Source organism: Meriones unguiculatus, chromosome 12 (assembly GCF_030254825.1).
Source record: "Meriones unguiculatus strain TT.TT164.6M chromosome 12, Bangor_MerUng_6.1, whole genome shotgun sequence".
Lineage (NCBI taxonomy): Eukaryota > Metazoa > Chordata > Mammalia > Rodentia > Muridae > Meriones > Meriones unguiculatus.
The window spans coordinates 21,149,984-21,170,316 of record NC_083360.1 but is presented as its reverse complement, the minus strand read 5'-3'; the positions used below and the strand labels follow the sequence as shown (position 1 = coordinate 21,170,316).

The window sequence follows — 20,333 nt, the reverse complement described above, 5'->3', positions numbered from 1 at the left end:
GAGCGCAGTAACTGAAGTAGAAATGACACAGATAATTAAATACATCCCAATTCAAAGGAGAGTGACATAGAGGGCACGAGTGTCACTGAAGCAGACTAAGACTGAAGAACAGAGGTGACACTCCTCACCCTTCATAACACTCACACTCATCCCCTCCACACTGACCTTCTACTTCTAGAAACCTTGGGTCTGGGGAGGCAGCTGCCTGGAAAAAGCACTTGGCCTTGTAAACATGAGAACTCAAGTTCAAATCCCCAGACCCATGTAAAAGCCAGGTATGGTAGCACATATCTGTAATCCTGACATTCCTTTGCCAACATCTCCTATGGGAGGTAGAGACAAGTAGAATCCCTCAAAGCTCAGCTAGCCTGGCACACACATGGACAAACAACCAGGAGACCCTGTGTCAAACACGGCAGAAAGAGAGGATCGATTCCTGTGGTTTGTAATGTGCTGAGGTGAACTCACACTTGCATGTACACACACAGGAGGATGTTTTTAAGAGCCTTGGCCTACCCTGGACTTTACAGCATTCATTCTTCTCCATACAGTGAACATCATTCATTGTGAGCCCACTGTCGCGAAAACCACTGCCCTTTACTCAATCCCTGTCAGGCAAAGTGGACTAGACAAGAGAAATGTGCTGCATTCTTCCAGGTAGACTCTTGTGCTGACGCAGAGCTGGGGAGGAGAGTAACTGTTAGACATTAGAGGCCTTTGGAAGCAGCTGACCTAAGTCCAACCCTAAGAAAAGTGTGCCTCCAACAACAGGAAAGCACCATGCAATTAGGGTTGCTAGGAATCCCAGAAAAACAGACCAAGAGTGATCCTAATAGCTGTTCCTTTTTCTGCATGCCTTTGTCAGTTTGTGCTGCCCTAACTAAGTATCATAGATTGTATGGCTTACAATTCCAAAGCCTGTTTGGCTCACTAAATGAAGCACCAGGGCTTCCTTATTACCAGATGGAGTCGAGTTGCACAAAGATGGTAGGCGGCTCCATGGCTTTGACTTAGCAACTGGGCAAGTAAGGCCATCTTCAGAGGAAAGGGGCAGCAGAAAGAACATGGGTGAGGGTTGGTAAGCAAGAATAAAGATGCGGAGTGTGAAATGCCCCTTGGGTACCCAGGTGGACATGGTTTATGGATGTAGGACGCTGGTGGTGGGAGAGCAAGGCTGGGACTGGAGAAGGCTTCCTCAACCTTCCCTCTAGAGCAGTCCTTTCTCCCCTCCATCCTGTCCCCTGGACTCTTCTCTTTTAGTACGCACCTCACCTCCTAGGCATGCTCCTGAGAACTGCTGGGACAGCCTGCTCTGTTAGGACAGAAGCTCCCCTTCTGTCCTAGAGACTCCGTGCTCTGTGCTCACTCTGTAGATTGTGTTGTCCTTCGGCACACAGAGGCTTTAAAGTTTGGTAGAGCCCCGCTTATAATTTTGTTGTTGACACCTGTATTCTTAGTGTCATTATCCAAAAAGTCATGGCACAATTCAATGTCAAAAAGCTTTTCCCTCATCCATTTTGAGTCAATTTTTGTTTATTGGGTGAGGATCTGATTTCATAGTTTATTAATCAATTTAAGTATTTACTGAGGGACATATGTATGCCATGGTGCACATATGAAGGTTCAAGGACAGCTTATAAAAATCAGTACTCTCCCTCCACCATGTAGATCCCAGGGATAGAACGCAGGTTCTCAGGCTTGGAGGCCAGTGCCTTTACCTGCTGAACCATCCAATCAGCTCCCAACATCATTCTTTTATCTTTGGACATGGGTTTTTCCAATTCCATTTGTTGAATACAGTGCTTTCCTATCTTTTGGTCTTGACACATCTGTTTAGGGTCGTTTGACCTCCTAAGACATTCCACCCTAAATGATTGCCAATTATTCTGTTTCCATTACTGAACTAGCTATGCAGTTCCATACTGGCTGGGCTTGTCCTGCCGTGGAAGAATAGGCTTGCTGGCTTGAGGGAAGGGTGTGATTATATTGACAGGAAGAGGCACATTCAGGAAAAAAATAAAAAATAAAAAAATAAAAAAGCTCATTGCTGTAGTGAAAACAAAACAAAACTGGCAAGAACAGTTTCCTCAAACCTCAAATGCAGAGCAAATGTGAGGGAAATAACTAATAAAGTTATTAAAGATTGGTTGGACAGTGTAAAGAACTTACAGATAATGAGAGAAGTCTACGATAGCCCATTAAAATATACTCATTGCCACTGTACCGGGGTAGCCAGAAGCCTTGCTTCCTAGCAAACCCTTTAGCCTGAGGCTGCCTTACCCTCCTCTTCATGGATGCCTTCCAGACCTCTGCACTTTGCTCTTGTCTGCACTCCCTGCACCCCATTTCTTTCTTTACACATTGTTGATGACATGCTAGACACTTGCTATTTTTCCTGAATACATAGCTCAGATATTTATGCCTGTCCCCTATCCCAAGCTTCCCTGTGGAAACTCCCAGCCTGACTCCCCTCCCCGTTTCTCTCTTAGTAGCATCATAATCTCCATGACCTCCGTCAACTCGTGTCAACCCTCTCCTTTATCTTCTACCAAAAAGTTCTCGAGTGGAACCAAATATCAAGCTTTCTATTTTCTGGGTATATGATCAGAGAAGCCAGTCATTTGTCAAGCATGACCATTGTCTTCATTGTCAATGATGCCCAGGAATGATAACACCTGGAGTCATCATCTGGAACCCAGCGAGGAGGCTGTGGAGATCCTATGATATTCATTCCACAGATGGTTCGTGATAGCTTTGCACTTGTTCAAGTGGTTCCCATCTACATTCAGTAATATCTACGATATACACATTGTCTCAAGGGCACAATGACTGGGAATTTAGTTGAAATGAGGATTAAATGTAGGCTTAGATTTTTCACCAAACCTACTTTATCTAGGGTTCTTAAACACCCTTGCCTCCCTTATAACACCTCCCCCACCTTAGATAGGGGATTAGTAGGAAAAAGGGCTATTGACCTCTTCTATCTACTTCCTGTTGATGGGCGTTGATGAGTCTTTAGGGGATTACCAGACTCAATCACCGGGATACCAGCAGTCCAGTCCAAAGGCCAACACCAAGAAGTAACACAAATCAGCACAAGTCAGCGAAAGTCGCAAGACTCAGTTGGAGTGCCCCCAGAGGTTCTCTGGAACGTTTCTCTCTGAGAAGTCAAGTGTTGAAGCATGAAGATCTGCAAAGCGATCCCTCACTAGGCATGGGCCTCTATATATCTGCTTCCCTCAGAGTCCACCCACTGGATGTTCCCAGCTGGCCAAAGTCAGGCCCCTCACCCAAGAGCTCACAGCAAAACATCTCGTGCCCTCTCACAAGCCACCTTTCAACAAAACATCACGTGCCCAGCGCGCAGTAAAACATCACGTGACAAAACTAAGTCTTCCAAGAAACCAGAAACCACTTTAATTAAACCCTGAACCCTCCACTCATCAGCCACCCTTACAGCCGAGAAGCTGCGTGTTGGAGTCCAGTGCTGACTGAGTTGGCAAGCGTCTGTGCCTTGAAAAATCAGGAGCCACGCATTCTGGTCTTAGTTAAACCGTAGTGACAGTCCCTAGCAGGATGCAGTTCTCCGTACCAGGCTCCAAGAAAGCAACTCATGTACTTCCACCATCAAAAGCGGCTTCCGCGCGCTTACGTGCAGCTCTGGACTAGCAAATTTATATCTCATTTTATATTTAATTTACCCCCGAAGAAAAAAAATGTATAAAAGTAATTTTCCTTTATTTATTTTTTTAAGGCTTACCGCCCATCCCTTCGGCTTCCAGAACAGGCTTTGCAGAATTTTCCATGAGGGAACGCATGAGGGAGAAGCTTCAGGCTGCAAGGGTAAGGGAGACACTGTAAATGTTCCCTTCAGGGCTGACTGCAGTTTTCAGGGGTTTGTCTCGCTTGTTTTGTATGCTCTAAAATGTGTGGATCTGAGAGCCATTCCATCTGTCCTTCAAGTCCTCGAATGTTAATATACCTCGCATTGGCACAGACCTTTTTCTGAACATTTTCCCTGCTCTGATCCCTGCTCTGCTGGGACCCTGTGTAATTACTGATTCTTCCTTAGTGAGGCAGCAGTGGAGGTTCTCTGATATTCATTACACCTAATACTTTCCTGTTTGGATTTTCAGTCCAAGGCGGAAAGTGCATTGCTGCGGGATGTCCCCACCCCTAAGCCCCGGCGCTTGCGCAGTCCCAGCGAGAGGGAAACAGAGACTGAATTTGGCACAGAGGTAAGACATGAATTCTTTCTCCTTTGACATGAGGCTCCCCTACTGTCTGGCCCTAGTTTCCATTTCTGCACAACAGGGACAAAAACTGCAACCAGATTCTTGGTTCTGTTTATGGATGAGTTAACATTGTCAGTAACAGACATACACAGTAGGTCCTCTCAGGTGGGAAGCTTCTTGGTTTTCTTCCTGAACTGCCAGGGCCTTGCACTTGCACCCTTAGCCTTATACCCTTAGCCCTGCTAGGTATAGGTTCTCTGAATATAAGCAATCCTTATGGGCTGTAAGCAGAGAAATGCAAATATTACCAAATCTGAACAACATCCAAAATAAAAAACAACTCTGGTCCCATGGTGATAAGGAGCACTCAACCTGTACAAGCAGAAGGCTCAGCTCCAAACAACCACACCTAAGGCTAGAAAGAGGGCTCTTGAGCCTTGGCTCCTATGCTGGACTAACACTGAGTCATAGTTGATGCTTTTCTTTAGAGACTAGAAATAATCTTCTGTGAAATGAATGAGTTGTGGATCTACAGAGTAAAATAAGACTTTTCATTTGGGGACCTATCACATATAAAGGTTTTGTTTGTTTGTTTGTTTGTTTTTTGTTTTGTTTAGTCTTAATAGAGCAGGGGTAAGTAAAAAAAAAAAATTCAGGCCCTCCATGTCTTCAAGTATATCTAAAGTCTGTGAACACGGCATACTATGGAATGACAAGATGATCAAAGAACAGAGGATAAGTCATTAGAGGACAGCTCTGGTTTCATTTCTGTTGCTGTAATAAATTTTTTAAAAATGGCAAAAACAATTTATTTGTCTTATAATTCCAAGTTATAATCTATCATTGTAGAGAAGTAAAGGTCGCAAGTTAGAGCATCATATCCACCATGAAAAACAAAGAATAAATGCATAGCTCTTTGCTTGTTTTCTCAGCTGACTTTCATCACTTTTGTATAGTTCCAAGAACCCCTGCCACCCATAATGGGCTTTCTCTTCCTACATAATCAACAATCAACACCACACACACACACACACACACACACACACACACACACAGACCAATTGGTCCATTAGTCCAGAGGCCAATCTGAGCTAGACTTTCTAGATCAAGACTCTCTTCACAGGTGATTGATTATAGGTTTTGTCAAATTGACAGTTATGCCAGCACAAAGCCTAACCCTCAACTTAGAATACTCTTAGTTTCTAGACTTTTTTTGTTTAATGTATCTTTTTTTTTTTCTTTACACAGTCAAGTAAAGATGTACAAGGCACTCAACAAGAAGATGACTCCCAGAATTATTCAAGAGTTAAGTTCCGAGATTCTGTACGAAAAATCAAGTCAAAAACCCAGGTCAGAAATTCTGTTGAAAAATCATGTTTGTTTCTGTTTCTCAAAAATAGCTAATCATAGATGCATAACTGACCCCTGCTGCCATGCTGCATGAGAGAGAGAGATGATTTCTACTTTTAAAGTCTTGGAGGACAGATGAAAATGCTGCCCCATTGTGGGAGGAGGAGGACAAAATGACAGGGAATGGTAAGGAAGAGAGGTTGTTCAGCTCTCAAGTTGCCCCAGTTGTTGTGATGCAGAAGGAATGAGGGTACCAACTCAAGAACCAAAATGATAATAACTGTTACTTATAAAAATGAAAAACAGATCCTACACTTCTCATCATTAACGAAACTATCTCTTCCTTGGCCTATAGAACAATGAATGTACTGTTTGACAATAATCTTTCCTGAATCACTGACTTCTATAAATACTATATTTTTATGCTTACTGGGATGTAGTTATGTAATTGTTCATATTTTTCAAAAGTAGAGCTGGAGAAAGACGGCTCAGCTACTAAGAGCATTACCTGCTCTTCTAGAAGACCCAGGTTCAGTTCCCAGCACCTACGTGGCCACTCACAATTATATGTAACTCCAGTTCTAGGGAATCTGATGGCCTCTTCTGGCCTCTATGGGATATGGTGCACATACATGCAGGCAAAACATTCATATGTATAATATAATATTTTAAAAAGTATCTAGAGTTACTTATTTTAAACACTCAACAAACTGCCTGGTGCTCTTGTTAAAATCCATGATCTGTAAGTCAGCTATCCTTCAGCAAAGACAATACAGTCAGGAGGCCTCCGTAAGCTGCAGTAGCAGCCAGCCAGCTGTCAGTTAATTATGTGGGACTCACTCAGTTTCCCCATCTAAGCTGCCACCACCTGTTTCTCTGCAGCCCCCTCCTGGGTTCCCCTCTGCAGAAGAGGCCTATAATTTCTTTACTTTCAACTTTGATCTTGAACCAGAGGAGTCAGAAGAAAAAGCACAGATAAAAGGCAGAGGCAGAGCTCATCAAGAGGACCAAGAAGGAGAAGGAGAAGAAGCACGCACACAAGAGAGACCAAAGAAAACGGTATCTGATGCAGTGATTGTGGGGAGGAGAGAGTGGGAAGACAGATGGTGGAAGAAGGGAGGAGCCTGCCCCATCCCAAAGGACAGCACACTCCTGTCTTGGTTGGAAGCAGGAGGACCACTATGCAGTGAGGATTGATGCACTTGACCTTCTGTAGCCCTTGATACAGCCACAGATGGGTAGTAAAGGCCTTAGTTAAATCTGTCCATCTTTTCTCGTGAAAAAAGAAATAGAGTAGCATGGTTTGAGAGTAGTTTTGTTTTGTTTTGTTTTTGTTTGTTTGTTCGTTTTGTTTTGCTAGATTCTGCATTGCACACAGACAGAGTCCTTGGCTCTGGAAGGCAAATGAAACCTGCCTCTCTCCCATGGCTTACAAGGGAGTACGTTTTTGTGCCAAATACCACCCCTGACTATAAATTATGCTGCGTAACTATGAGCCCGGGTTCTTTAAGTAAATATTATCAAATAAGCGTCTTCAAAGGCCATGAACCCCGCTGGGATTTAGGTTGCTGTTTAGGTTATCACTTCTGAGTTGACTTCTTCTGTTGTGCGATTTTCCAGGAAGATGGAATAACAAAAAGTAACCAATGAAAATCCACTTGTGAAAGATGAGAGGTCACCTTTATCTGATAAGAACCAAAAGGAAAATATAGTTTGTGTATAAGTGCACAGTGTGTGTACATGTGTGCAAAATATACTTGTGTGAGTTAATGTGTGTAAATGTGGATAGGTATGTGCCACAGTCCTCCTGTGTAGGCCAGAGGAGATCTTTTTTTTAAATTAATTAATTTTTTATTAATTATAATTTATTCATTTTGTATCCCAGCTGTAGTCCCTCCCTTGTTCCCTCCCAATCCTACCCTTCTTCTTTCATCTTCTCCTATGCCCCTCCCCCAGTCCACTGATGAGGGAGGTCCTCCTCCCCTTCCATCTGATCCTAGTCTATCAGGTCTCATCAGGCCTGGCTGCTTTGTCTTCCACTGTGGCCTGGCAAGGCTGCTCCCCCCAGGGGGAGGTGATCAAAGAGTCAGCCACTGAGTTCATGTCAGAGACAGCCCCTGTTCCCCTTACTAGGGAACCCACTTGGACACTGAGCTGCCATGGGCTACATCTGTGCAGAGGTTCTAGGTTATCTCCATGCATGGTCCTTGGTTGGAGTATCAGTCTCAGAAAAGACCCCTGTGCCCAGATTTTTTGGTTCTGTTGGTCTCCTTATGGACCTCCTGTCCCCTCTAGGTCTTTCATGTCTCCCTTCTTTCATAAGATTCCCTGTACTCTGCTCAAAGTTTGGCTATGAGTCTTAGCATCTGCTTTAATACCCGGGAGAGTAGAGTCTTTCAGAGGCCCACAAGAGGAGATCTTCAGGTGTATCTCATCACCTTCCACCTTGCTTGAGGCAGGGTCCATGTTGTTTGTCCACTGTGTGGGGCAGGCTAGCTGGCTAGTGAACCTTCAGGGCTTCTCCTGTCCCATCTCCCTATGGGAATACTGCAATGACAGATGCTCTTCTTGTACATCCAGCTTTTATGTCGGCTATAGGAAGTTCAAGCTGTAGCCTCATGCTTTTATAGTAAGCACCTTTACCCACGTATCTATCTCCCCCAGCCTGGAGAATGCAATGTTGTTGTAAGATATGTTAAGTTTCATTTGTTTGATATCAGTAATTCTTTTCCCAAGTGGACTAAGGATCTTGGTGTGACGTTCTCTTGCTACCTTTCAATGTTGCACAGGAGGAAGAGCTGCTTGATGAGAAGAATGCTGAAGACCTCCTGTTGGGCTTAGATCCCACAGCCCGTGACTTCGTGGCAGTCAGAGCCGCAGAGTACAAAAGTGGCCACATTTGGCTGCAGAAGGAAAAAGAAATCCTCTTCACACCTAGTCGGGCGACAGGTACTCACTTTCTTTCTTGCTCAGCTTGGACACCTTCCCTTTCCTGACGATGAAATATGCCTGGCATATTAAGGACCTCCCTTTCCAGAGCTGATCTTAGGTTGGAATATGATTTACTAATTAAGAACCATTTTGGGGGGCTGGGGAGATGCCTGGGTAGATACAGTGCTCACCACGCAAGCTTGACAACCTGGGTTTGGATCCTTGGCATCCATGTAAAAGGCCAGGTACTGTAGCACCTGCCCATTATCCCAGTGTGGGGAAGTGGAGATGGTTAGATCCCTGGAGCTCGCTGGCCAGATGAGCTCTAGGTTCAGTGAGAGACATCACTGTGTCTCAAAAACTCAGTGCATACCCATTCTCACTCACCTAAGCACACACGTACACCTGCTCCATGGCTAAACAGGAGTAGGAGAGCAGACTGCAACCAGGAACTGGCCCTCTTATTCCCAGGTGCCTTGGCTGAAGAAAGGAAGGAATAAAAATTGAATAAAAGATGACTGACTTGGTGGGGCTGGAGAGATGGCTCAGAGGTTAAGAGCACTGGCTGCTCTTCCAGAAGTCCTGAGTTCAAAACTCAGTAACCACAGAGTGGGTCACAACCATCTATAATGAGATCTGGTGCCCTCTTCTGACATGCAGCTGTACATGCAGTCAGAACACTGTATACATACTAAATAAAAAGCAATGACTTGGTGCACCACTGAGATAATATGGGTGAAGGGCCCAGTGTGTTGACTGAACTACATAGCTTTTATCCCGTTGCTGTTGCTTTTGTAGATAGCAGTGGCTTTTAAAGGAGTCCTGGCCCCAAAGGTGCAGAAAAAGCACCTTTCCTAATTTAATTTGTTGACACAGTAGTGTATCTGTGACAAATAAGGATACACATATTTGGGTGAGAAGTCAAAATTATTTTTACGAAAACCTCTAGACCCCATGAGAGTAGTGCTGACCTGGTATTTTAGTGTGATGAGTTAAGAATGATAAAGAAGCATGCCCCATGTTTTCGAGGAACAGAGGAAAAATTTCTAGGAACACGGGTATTTCTGGTTGCAGTGGGTAGAATATGTAGGAAATACAGTATCTGATGGCCACACACAGGCAAGATAGCATGATGACGTGTTAACGTCATTCAGAGTTAGATAATGTAGTCTGTAAACATTAACTCTTCAGTTACATCCTGGTCCCACAGACCGCCCTACCCCTGTTTTCTCTGGTCTGCTTTGCTGCAGTGGGGCCCACAGCCTTGACAGAATCTAAACTCCACTGGTGCCCCTCCCCAGCACAGAGCCCCAAGCTCCTCCCCCGCTACCCTTTGCCCCCTCTCACTACACCACAGCATTCTGGAAGCATGTCTGTATCCCAGCATGTGTAGTCCTCAGTGCAGTGATATCTGGCTGAAGGACAGGCATGCATTCTGAGAAAGGTCGTTAGGTGAAGGGATAGTTGTGTGAACATCACATAGTATACTGTGTGTACCCAGGTAGTACAGCCTGGGTATAGATATGGATTGTGTTGTATAGTCCCTGCCTCCTAAGAGAAGACCTGCATAGCACGTCATTCTGATAGTGCAGGGACCCGAGGCTAAGTGCAGGGAAGCCTGTGATAGAAAGCTTTGGGCTCCATTGTGATCTCATACAATTGTGGGCAGAACAGAGCCGACAGATCCATGGGTTGTTCATATGAATGACTGCACGCAGTCTTCCCCTGCAGGGTCCACTGTGCCGTATAGCACATTCACCTCTAAACAGGGGGATTGCAAGGTGCCTGCCCTGGGCAGACTCCTTCTTGTATCTTGAGTTCATCTCTCTCTTCCCCAAGTTTCTACAGTTTTGTGTCTATCGAAAGACACTCTAGAGCCGTGGTTCTCAACCTTCCTAACACTGTGACCCTTTAATACAGTTCCTCATGTTGTGGGGACCCCCATCCATAAATTATTCTTGTTGTTACTTCATAACTGTAATTTTGCTACCATTGTGAGTTGTAATGTAAATATCTGTATTTCCCGATGGTCTTAGGTGACCTCTGTGAAAGGGTCATTCGACCCCCATAGGGGTTGTGACCTCAGGTTGAGTACCGCTGCCCTAGTGTCATCCTATAGACCTTGTCTCTTGTCCCTGCCTGTTGCTCCCGCCGCCACCTATGTGGCTGGCTCTCCATAGCAGCAGCCTGGCCAGAGCCCTGAGTCACATGAGTATCTGTCACCAGGAAGTTCACAGCAAAGAGCAGCTTTTTACGAATAAAAAGGAAAGAAAGAGCACACAGATAATCCAGGTCACTTTTGCTTCACTTGGAGAAACTTTTCCTTTTCAGTGCTGAGTATCAGCCCCAGGTCCATTCTCCACGCTGACTGCCTTCCCAGGATGTGAGTTTTTGGATTGCAAACCATTTCCTTATACTTGACATCATCTAATTCTCCCAGGGATCCAGTGAAGGAAAAACTGTTAGTTCTCATACAAATGAATAGAGGTCCCAGTGTGTGGCCTGAATTCACTAGGCTAAAAATCACAATAGCTCAAACTCCCATACCCTGTCCCTTGGCTCTGAATGCCACATTCTTCTCCTCAGAACAGAGAGATGCTGAATTATTTAGGTGCCATATCTCAGTTACATGATTCTATATGATATTGCAAATGAACACATTCATCTCTTCCTCGGCTCTGCTTCTAGAAATTAATTTAGGAAATATGTCTTTTCCATAAGTGAGACCTCTGATGCTTCTTTTAATTCCCCAAGTGGCAGTTTGAAGGTCGAGACTGACACTCATGCCTATTGTATTTATCTGTGAACTACCTAGTGCCGACCTATAAAAAGCTTCCTGAGAATGTGCAGCCCAGATTCCTGGAAGATGAGGGTCTCTACATTGGGTCAAGACCGGCGGTGGCACACACCAATGAGAACATCATGGAAAACAGACTGCTGACACAGGAAGCTGTGAGTGGGGTCGCCACTCCCCGGAGGAGCCTGGCACCATCTGCTGGACTCACTTCCTCTGTAAACTCTTTCAAGGGAAATTGGTTCTTTCTAGTTCTTTCCCCTTTCTGTCTCTCAGTACATTCTGAGACGGCCCCTAAACACCACCACCTCTCCACTGCTCAGAGAACATCTCCTGCCAACTAGATACCAACATTTTCCCAGGTCTCAGTATTTTTTTTTTATTTGTCAACATAGAGAATGATTTCACTTTTGTGTTTTTCCCCTTAATTCTTTAATGAAGAGTAAGAGAACATAGAGAACATAAGATGTTTGTTAAGCATTCAGTTACCTGTCTTTCCCCTCTTTGTTTTGTTTTGTTTTCTCTGTGTACCCCTTGCTGTCCTGAAACTCCCTCTATAGAGGCTGGCCTCGAACTCAGAGATCCACCACCCTCTGCCTCCCAAGTGCTGGGATAGAAGGCGTGTTCTGCTATGACCAATCCACCTACTTGTGTTAAATGAAACTTAATAGTGGGGTGTTAGTGAAGAATCGATTTCATGGAGACAGAAACTCTTAAAATTCTTTTAGGGCCCAAGGTGACAAATGAAATACATAACCAAAACAGGAATTGTCTGAAAATGTTTTGCAAAATGTCTTCTGCCCAAATATAAAGAAATCTGGTCCTTCTTTCTGCTTGACCCACAGGAGAGGAAGTGGTTTGGAGATGATGGCAGAATCCTGGCACTGCCCAGCCCCATCAAGCCATTTCCCTCAAGGCCATCTCTGTCCACCCAGGAGCAAAGCGCCAAGGCTGAACTGGAGACTTTATACAAGAAGGTACATGTTCACATGCCCTCTTGGCTTTCACCCCTTGTTAACAGGTGAAGTTGAAGTCTCTCTGCTTACTGAATAGCTTGAGGTGAGTTTATAACATTCTACTTACAACTTTTTAAAAATAAGTCACCACCCCACCCAGGAAACCCAAGTGGCAATTGTAAGAGTGAGTCTGCGTCTACACACGTGATCCTAGCTCCCTCAGGTCTGATCGTCCCAGCTAGGGAAAGCAGCAACTTTATTTCCATAATCAACCTGGCTGTCCTTATTTTCACTTTTGCTCTTTCCTTTCTCTTTACTAGTCACATGCGCTGGAAGACCATTTCATCTCCTCTGTTTTTGTGATGTAAGGGAGGCGTATTTTCCCTGCACATCCCTTTACCTTTCTTATCTGAAGCTCTCTACCAAACTGCCTGATTTGGGTCCTTGATTTACCACTCATTTGGTGAACTTGGTCCTCTGTCTCTTTCCATGTCTTGACTCTTGCCTATAAAGTAGGATTACAAACAGTGCCTTTCTTCTAGAAATTCTATGCAGACTAAATGAGGTAATATGTGCTACCATGACAGAATATCTGAAGGTTAGAGCTTTATTAAGGAAAGACATTTAGCTCACAGTCCTAGGAGTTTAAAAGCATGGTACCAACAACTGCTTAGCTGTGCTGGAAGCTTCAGGGAAGATGCCATCACCATGGTGGGAGCCCATGTAGAAAAGCTCATGTGATGATAATGGAAGCCACGGGGACAAACCGAAATGGCAAGACCAGTTTTATAACAACTCCCCGCTTGAGCATTGGCCTGTTCCAATGATCAGCATTAATCTCTTCTGAGAACAGTGCCACCATGGTCAAGCCACCATCTGCCACCTGTTAAATTTCTGTCAACAAGCAAAAGCACCTCAGAGACCAAACTTCCAGCATTCTAAACTCTGGGGGACAAATACCAGACATCATTTTAAATCTGTAATATCTCCATGCTGATCAAACAAAACAGAGCAGGAGTATGAAGACCGTTCTGTAAAGTGGAGTTATGTGCAGAGAAGACCCAGCCTCCACTCTAAGGGCCTAAGCAGACATGTACTGCCCTTTGCAAAGGGCAGTCCTTTGCTCTCTGGCCTTCCCTTCGTTAAAAGGTGGGAATGATAATACTCTCCATGACCCTGCTGCATCCTACTGAGTGCTGAGATGACCCATGAGCTGCCTCTTTATGAACTTCAAACTTTTATAAAATAGTTTTTATAGGCAGGTGTTAACGAACGGCTGTTTTGTGTGGTCCAGGTAGTGGGTTTTCATATAGGTTCCAGTCAGGGAATGTGGGGGGACTTATTGTCCACTTGTCACAAGACAAAGATACGTAGTATAATTAGTAATCAAGACAGCATGAACTTATAACTATAACCTATCAGTATGTCTCTTCATCCAGGCAGCCATCTAAGCATGAAACATTAATATACTAAATATACTAAATATACTAGATTATGGGGAGAATTAGAAAACTGAGGTAGTTAATAGAGAGGGTGTCTTCAGGAGCTAGTGAATCCTGACCTAATTCTAAGCTAATGTGGAAATGTGTTGGAGTTAAGGGATCCTATTGTCAGTTGCACCAAGGGTAAAACTGGCTAAAATAAAGCCACTAGGATGTGAGACCAGACTGTCCTATTCTATCGCAGATGGATGACCTTTCCCTCTTGACACAAGCTGAGTCATTATAACTGGTGATTTTACCTCATGGAATACCAAAGAAATTATACCAATCTCCCAGTTTGATCTAGGCAGTCCTACAATGGTGGCTCTTCTCTCAGGTGTCTCTGGGCCGTGTCCAGTTGACAGTTAAAACTAACCAGAACAATAAATAACACTGTATGATTTTCTCAGTTCCAGCTTGACATTTGAAGACTATACATAGTGTATAATGGTAGAATCTGATTACCTCACAGTTACTTTTTGTGCAGCTAGCATATTACATTTTCCAAAAATATAATAAGGCCCACACTAAAAAATAGATCCCTTAAAACTGACTCTTCCTGGCTATACGTATGTATCCTCTAACATCTTTCCAGTCCCCTCTCACAGCAACTGCTGCAATACTAGCCTCAAATATGGGATGGATGTCACTGATTATCAGATGAATAAATAAAGAAAATGTAATAAATACACACAGCAAATGTGTTATTCAGTTTTCCTTTACTGTAACAGAATATCTGAAATAATCACTTTGAAAGGAGAAAGAGCTAGGCATGGTGACACACACTTTTAATCCTAGTACTCAGGAGGTAGAGGCAGGCAGATCACTATGAGTTTTGTGCCAGCCTGGTCTACAAAGCTAGTTCCAGGGCAGCCAGGGCTACACAAGAGACCCTGCCTCAAAGAACAACAAAATGCTGTGCTGAGGTATATTCAGAAATGTCTTTCTTTTTACTTCCATTCTTGGACTTAGCTGTCTCTTGTGCTAAATAGCTTTTCTTGGGGCTTGGCTAAGTTTTCTTATCAGATGATCAGGAGTCAGCAGTTCTTTGGAACTTGATGCTTACACTGAGAGGATCCAACTTTGATGCTCACTCAGCCCAGCAGGAGTGATCCATCCCCCAAATAAAGTCAGTCTCCTGTTAGTGAACTACTCTAAAACATTAGACTATCAATTCCAATGATAAGTGAATGTTTACCCAGAGGGTAATTTGGGAGTCTCATTTATTGACAGAGTTAATTTAGCACTGCTATTACGAACATTTCCTTTCATTACAAAGAAAAAAATTTAGTTGCTTAAAAGTGAAATAATCTGCAGCTTCTAAATTGAGATGAAGCAACTAATGACAAAAAAATGCAAATAGACATACAAAGAAAAACACTTAAACTTCAAATAAACTATGCAACCTAACACATTTTAACAGGGGATCAATCCAAGTCTGAAAATTAAAAATTCCAAATGGGACAAAACATAATAGAAAATGCTGTTTTCCCAATTACAGTAGCAAAGTGGTCGAGAGCCACTGAAGAGCAGCCCCAGTAACTGTGTTCCTTCCTTCTACCTTTCCTTTCTGTGTTGTTCTGTCTTAAACTAAAAGTGTGAACTATACCACATTGTACTAAGTTTTTGAAGTCCAAAGGTAGCAGTATCCAAAGTTGCCCTTAACCTTCATGTCCCACATGAGGAGACAGAAAGGGAGCCAGGGACTAAAGGTCCTTTGTTGGATGGGGACTGCCTGCTATCAGAAGTCTGCCAGTTGGAGGAATTTGTCAGGGATCCACTCTCCTGAACGTGAACTCATCAAGTGTTAGTTACCACTTGATGGAATTAGTACTTTCCCTTCTTGCTCTTCTTCCCAACTCTTCACGGAAGCTCTGCATTGGTTGCAAATGGCAGAAACCCAGTGAAAACTAGTTTAAGGGTCTTTGCCCAGTCCCCAAACTGAGGCTAAAACTGAAGGAGAAGGCATAGAAAGCCAAAGACTGGGACTTCAGCTGGGTGCCAGAAGACTGACACACACACCCTCTCTCTCCTTTTTTCTCTCTTACTCTCTGTGTCTCTCTCCCTCCCTCCCTTCCTTTCTCCTTTCCCTTTCTCCCTCTCTCCTTTGTTCCTCTGGTTCTTCTTCTCTCTTGTAGTCAGGGCAGGATTCTCCTTTTCCCACATATATTCTATCAATACTAAGGAAAAACGCTAGTCAGTTGTAAAGGAATCATGTACCCACACAGGTCATAGTCCAGCAATGTGGCATGGTCCTTGAATGGGAAAATGAGAGTGGTCTCCAGAAAGACCTGGAACAGAAGATGTGGGATCTCCCTAAGGTGCACTTAGGCTTTGTTATTATTTTCTCAGAACCATGTAGAAACCATCCTGTCAGTCTTGTCAACTTCACAAGTTGGAATACACTCGGAAAATACTCTCTCTCCTTGGGAGAAACTGTTGCTATTTCTTCCACGATAGTCCTCAGTTTGTAAGAAATATAAGCAGATGGAGGGTTGGGCATTCTGAGTGGCTGAGCTCAGCACCTAAGATAGAGGGACCAGCAGGAGTTACTGGATGGTGACATCATCCCCAAGATGGGAAAGGAATGCATAGAAAAGAAGCCCCAGGCAACATGCAAGTGCATACCAACACTCTACACAGGCTCTTACTCATCCCGAAAATACAGGCTAGAACCTGAGAACCACACCCTGAGTGACTGTAACACTTGAAACTCCCATAAAGAGGGGAGAGTAAGACGGAACTAGCAGCCAGAGAGGAAACTCCCATCACATCTGTGATTGACATTTAATTATATGTGTCTAGCTACATTAAAGTTATTTTAATTAATGCACGTTATCTGAGTGGTCCTAAAATATGTAAATTTAATTGCAGCCTCTCCATTCTGTACTTTTTTTTTTTTTTTTCTGGATTAGTAGACTGTTAATGTAGTAGACACTGAAGCCTGGAGGGATTGGTTTAAGACCAGTCACTCTTTTTTTTTTTTTTTTTTTGATGGAGCTTTGGGAGCTCTTTATGTTAACTGGAAAATTACAAGATTGTGTAACATAAATGCTTTATTTGCAAGTTATGAGGCTAAATGAATGTTGTAAAATCTCAAGGCAGAATTAATGCCTGATTCTGTATCACCTGAGGGGAATATGGTTAGTCGTCTATGTTTAATTCCCTTGCATGTCTCAGGGAGGGAAGCAGGATTGGGGCCAGAAGCATTGGAATCCAACCCTAGCTCTATCCTGAACTTGGTTTGGGACCATGGACACATCACGGTGTGTCTTTGGGACTCTGTAGAAATAGTAGACTGAGAAGAAATGTTTAGTTGGTGTTTGGCAACCATGTAGAGCTTTGTAGTACTTTGCATGCATTATCCTCTTTATTCAACAATGACTGCAATCCAGTAGAGTCCAGAATCAAGTAGCAGCTGATTTAGAGGGGAAAAAAATCCATTACCTGATAGGATGAGGCTTGGCATATGCAGAAGAGGGGATTCTAGCATTAGATGCCCATGATTTTAATGTTATTCCACAGTTGACTAAGAAGAGAAAAGGGAACTCTACACTTGTGTGCTACATTTGTGTATGTGTGTAGTATGTGTTGTGTATATAAAAATATGTCTCATGAAGCCAGGCGGGGTGGCACATGCCTTAATCCCAGCACTTTGGGAGGCAGAGGCAGGTGGATCTCTGTGAGTTCAAAGCCATCCTTGTCTACAGAGCAAGTTCAAGACAGCAAGGCTACACAGAGAAACTCTGTCTTAAAAAAGAAAAAGAAAAGAAATATCTCTCGTAGAATGTCTGGCTTTGCAGTTATTTTTGATAGTTTTATTAGGAGACAGCTGCCTGAGTCCAGCCATCTCTGGAACAGCCCTATCTTACTGACAGGAACAGGGCTCCAGAACCAGCTCTTACTCTGCTTCTTCAGATATTTCATGTTTGTCTGTTAATCAGTAAAAGATGTAAAGTGGGAAGTTGCCATTATCCTGTTATCTAAACTAAGGCATACAAGGCATGAATGTGTTGCCTGTCTTGACTTCAAGCTTGCCCACTCCTTTGTTCTCTTATCGTTCTAAATTCCTAGGCCAATGTCCAGGAGGGAACCTGACTGCAAAAAGCTGAGTCAAGGCTCCTGAAAACAGGTGAAACATTAGAATCCAGTCCCAGCTCAGTCACCCACATTTGCTTCCTTTCTTAACTCCTTGTATCAGAATACAATTGGTCAATGCCACAGGCCATCCCACGCCCCCTCTCTTTGTGTTTCCATCCTTTAAAAATGTTGTGTAATCTCCCTTCAGGGACATGGTTCAGATCCCTATCCCTCTGCATATGTTATTCTACTTGCTACAGATTTTTAAATCTTAGTTACAACAGAGGTCTTCTGTGATCCAAATAATGATTGATTTTCAAGGTCATCAGCTACAAAACCCAAGAAACAAGGAAACCTACGTCAACAGTGTACATCTGACAGCCTTTTTCTTTGAGGGCAGGACTGCACTCTCTAAGTAACGCCTTGAACTCACAGTCTGCTTTCTTTGCCAGGCGGTGAAGTATGTCCACAGTAGACAGCATATGATTGGATCTGCAGACCCTCCAGGAAATTTCCAACTGGATGTCGATATTTCGGGCTTAATCTTCACTCATCATCCCTGTTTTAGCCGAGAGCATGTCTTAGCATCCAAGCTGGCTCAGTTGTATGACCAGTACCTTTCTAGACAGCAAAGAAACAAGACAAAATTTCTTACAGATAAGGTACTTATGTTTTCCAGGCTTGTCATTGATGGGTTGGATTGTTCTGATTACTCTAGTTGGGATGATTTTAGCATCAAATGTTTCTGTCCCTATTTTACAAGTTCTCTCTGTCTAGGATGTATGACACACTGTCCAACCTAGAGGCAAAAGGAAGGCACTTTATTTCCTCTTCCTGTAGCTGTGATAAAAATGTCATGACAAAAGGCAACTTGAAGAAGAAAGGGTTTATTTTGTCTCACAGTTCAATATATAATCCATTGTAGTGAGGAAGTCAAGGTAGCAGGAGCCTGAAGCAATTGATCGCATCCATTATCAGGAACAAACAACAACAACTGCACACTTGATAGTGCTCAGCTCTTTCTCCATTTTACATAGTCCAGGATCTCTGCATAAAGAATGGTGCTGCCCACAGTAGGTGGGTCTCTTATCCTAATTAACTCAGTCAAGATAACCTCTCAATGCAAGCCCAGGTGCTAATCTCCCAGATGATTCTAGATCTTATCAAGTTAAATTGGGATCAGCTATTACAGGAGAGTAGAAGCCCGAACTCTGCAGCATACATTTGCCTTACAGAGGAAGATTTGTGTGGGCTACCAGCGATTCCACCCATGACATGCACATCATGTGATACGCAGTTATTACTTGATGAAAGGATCTCGGATCCTGAGACAGTTGCTGGCTTGAGAAGGTGGCTGTCCTCAGTTAGTCTCATATTTATGTAGATTTTTTTTTCCCCAGTAGCACCCAAACAGAGACCAGCTGCTTCAGCTGATGTAGAGGAATGGCTACCGCTTGGACTTGTGATACTATCCCCTGGGACTTCACTGGCATTTATGGCTTCAGACAATACTCCCCCAACCTTAAAACCTTACTGTCTATGTGAGACACTACCCTATAACACTTCCTCCACTGTTCTGATGACTTCATATGGAAAGGATACTGTTTTGTGTTAACGCAGAAAGACCCACTGTTATCATTGAAAGTATATTTGTTTGTGAGATGCTTAGTAAAATTTATATTTGTAACAAGCAGTCTCATTACCTGGCCCCCAAAGCAAAGATAAATAAACACTGTTCCATAGAATTCCAGATTCATATGAATAGAATAGGCGGTTCTTTGTCAGCATTGGTTTTGGTGGTTTTGGTGAAAGTCTGGAGATGCCAGGGCCTTGAGCAGCCACAGATGTGCTCTCGCCATTCCACTCAGGATTACAGAATTCCTAACACAGAACTTCTATTACTATCTTGTTAAGCTTCAAGCCCTGAGAAACGCTGTCCAGACCAGTCTTAACCCAGAGAAACATCAACAGCCTCTTGACGCAACCCAAAAAACCATCAAGGAATATAAATCTGAAATTCGGTGAGTAAAGTTTTCAAGAACTTCCCTTGGTCTCTGTTAGGCCATGTATTTACAGTTCATATTTCTGAAAACATGCTGAATTCATGTGAAATTCGTGGCAGAAATTTCGCAGGAAACGATGACACTGATAACCTAACATATGAATGCAGAACTTAAAGTCTGATGATAGGAACGAGGATACAGAGAAAGACCAGACTGATAAGCACTGAGTCAAGGAGGAGAGAGGGACTCACAGGCCCCACTGACCCTTTACCTCTGAACTGTTTGTTATACATAGATTCTGTTTTTGGTTGTGAACCACAGCGGAGGCCAGCAGGCTCCAAAAGATAGCTCCAGTCCCACAGTCACACAGATGGCCCTGGTTGATCTTGGAGGGTCATGAACATGATTTGTGGGGAGGGCATAGGGTGGACACGGATGGTAGAGCGGTAAAAGTGATAAGAATTAAAAAGTGTATGTATGTGAAATTATAAATAACAATAATT

At 43.4% G+C, this 20,333-nt stretch overlaps 1 protein-coding gene across 3 annotated transcripts in view; it reads left to right on the top strand.

The window, feature by feature from the left end:
• Positions 1 to 20,333, top strand: part of Cc2d2a (coiled-coil and C2 domain containing 2A) — a 77,132-nt gene that overhangs the window by 11,572 nt on the left and 45,227 nt on the right. For all 3 annotated transcript variants that reach the window (XM_060365370.1, XM_060365372.1, XM_060365371.1), the window contains exons 5-13: positions 3,755 to 3,843; positions 4,137 to 4,238; positions 5,484 to 5,585; positions 6,468 to 6,644; positions 8,375 to 8,534; positions 11,332 to 11,468; positions 12,156 to 12,287; positions 18,280 to 18,489; positions 19,742 to 19,848. In XM_060365370.1, coding sequence (XP_060221353.1) covers positions 3,755 to 3,843; positions 4,137 to 4,238; positions 5,484 to 5,585; positions 6,468 to 6,644; positions 8,375 to 8,534; positions 11,332 to 11,468; positions 12,156 to 12,287; positions 18,280 to 18,489; positions 19,742 to 19,848 — 1,216 coding nt within the window. The remainder of the gene's footprint in view (positions 1 to 3,754; positions 3,844 to 4,136; positions 4,239 to 5,483; positions 5,586 to 6,467; positions 6,645 to 8,374; positions 8,535 to 11,331; positions 11,469 to 12,155; positions 12,288 to 18,279; positions 18,490 to 19,741; positions 19,849 to 20,333) is intronic.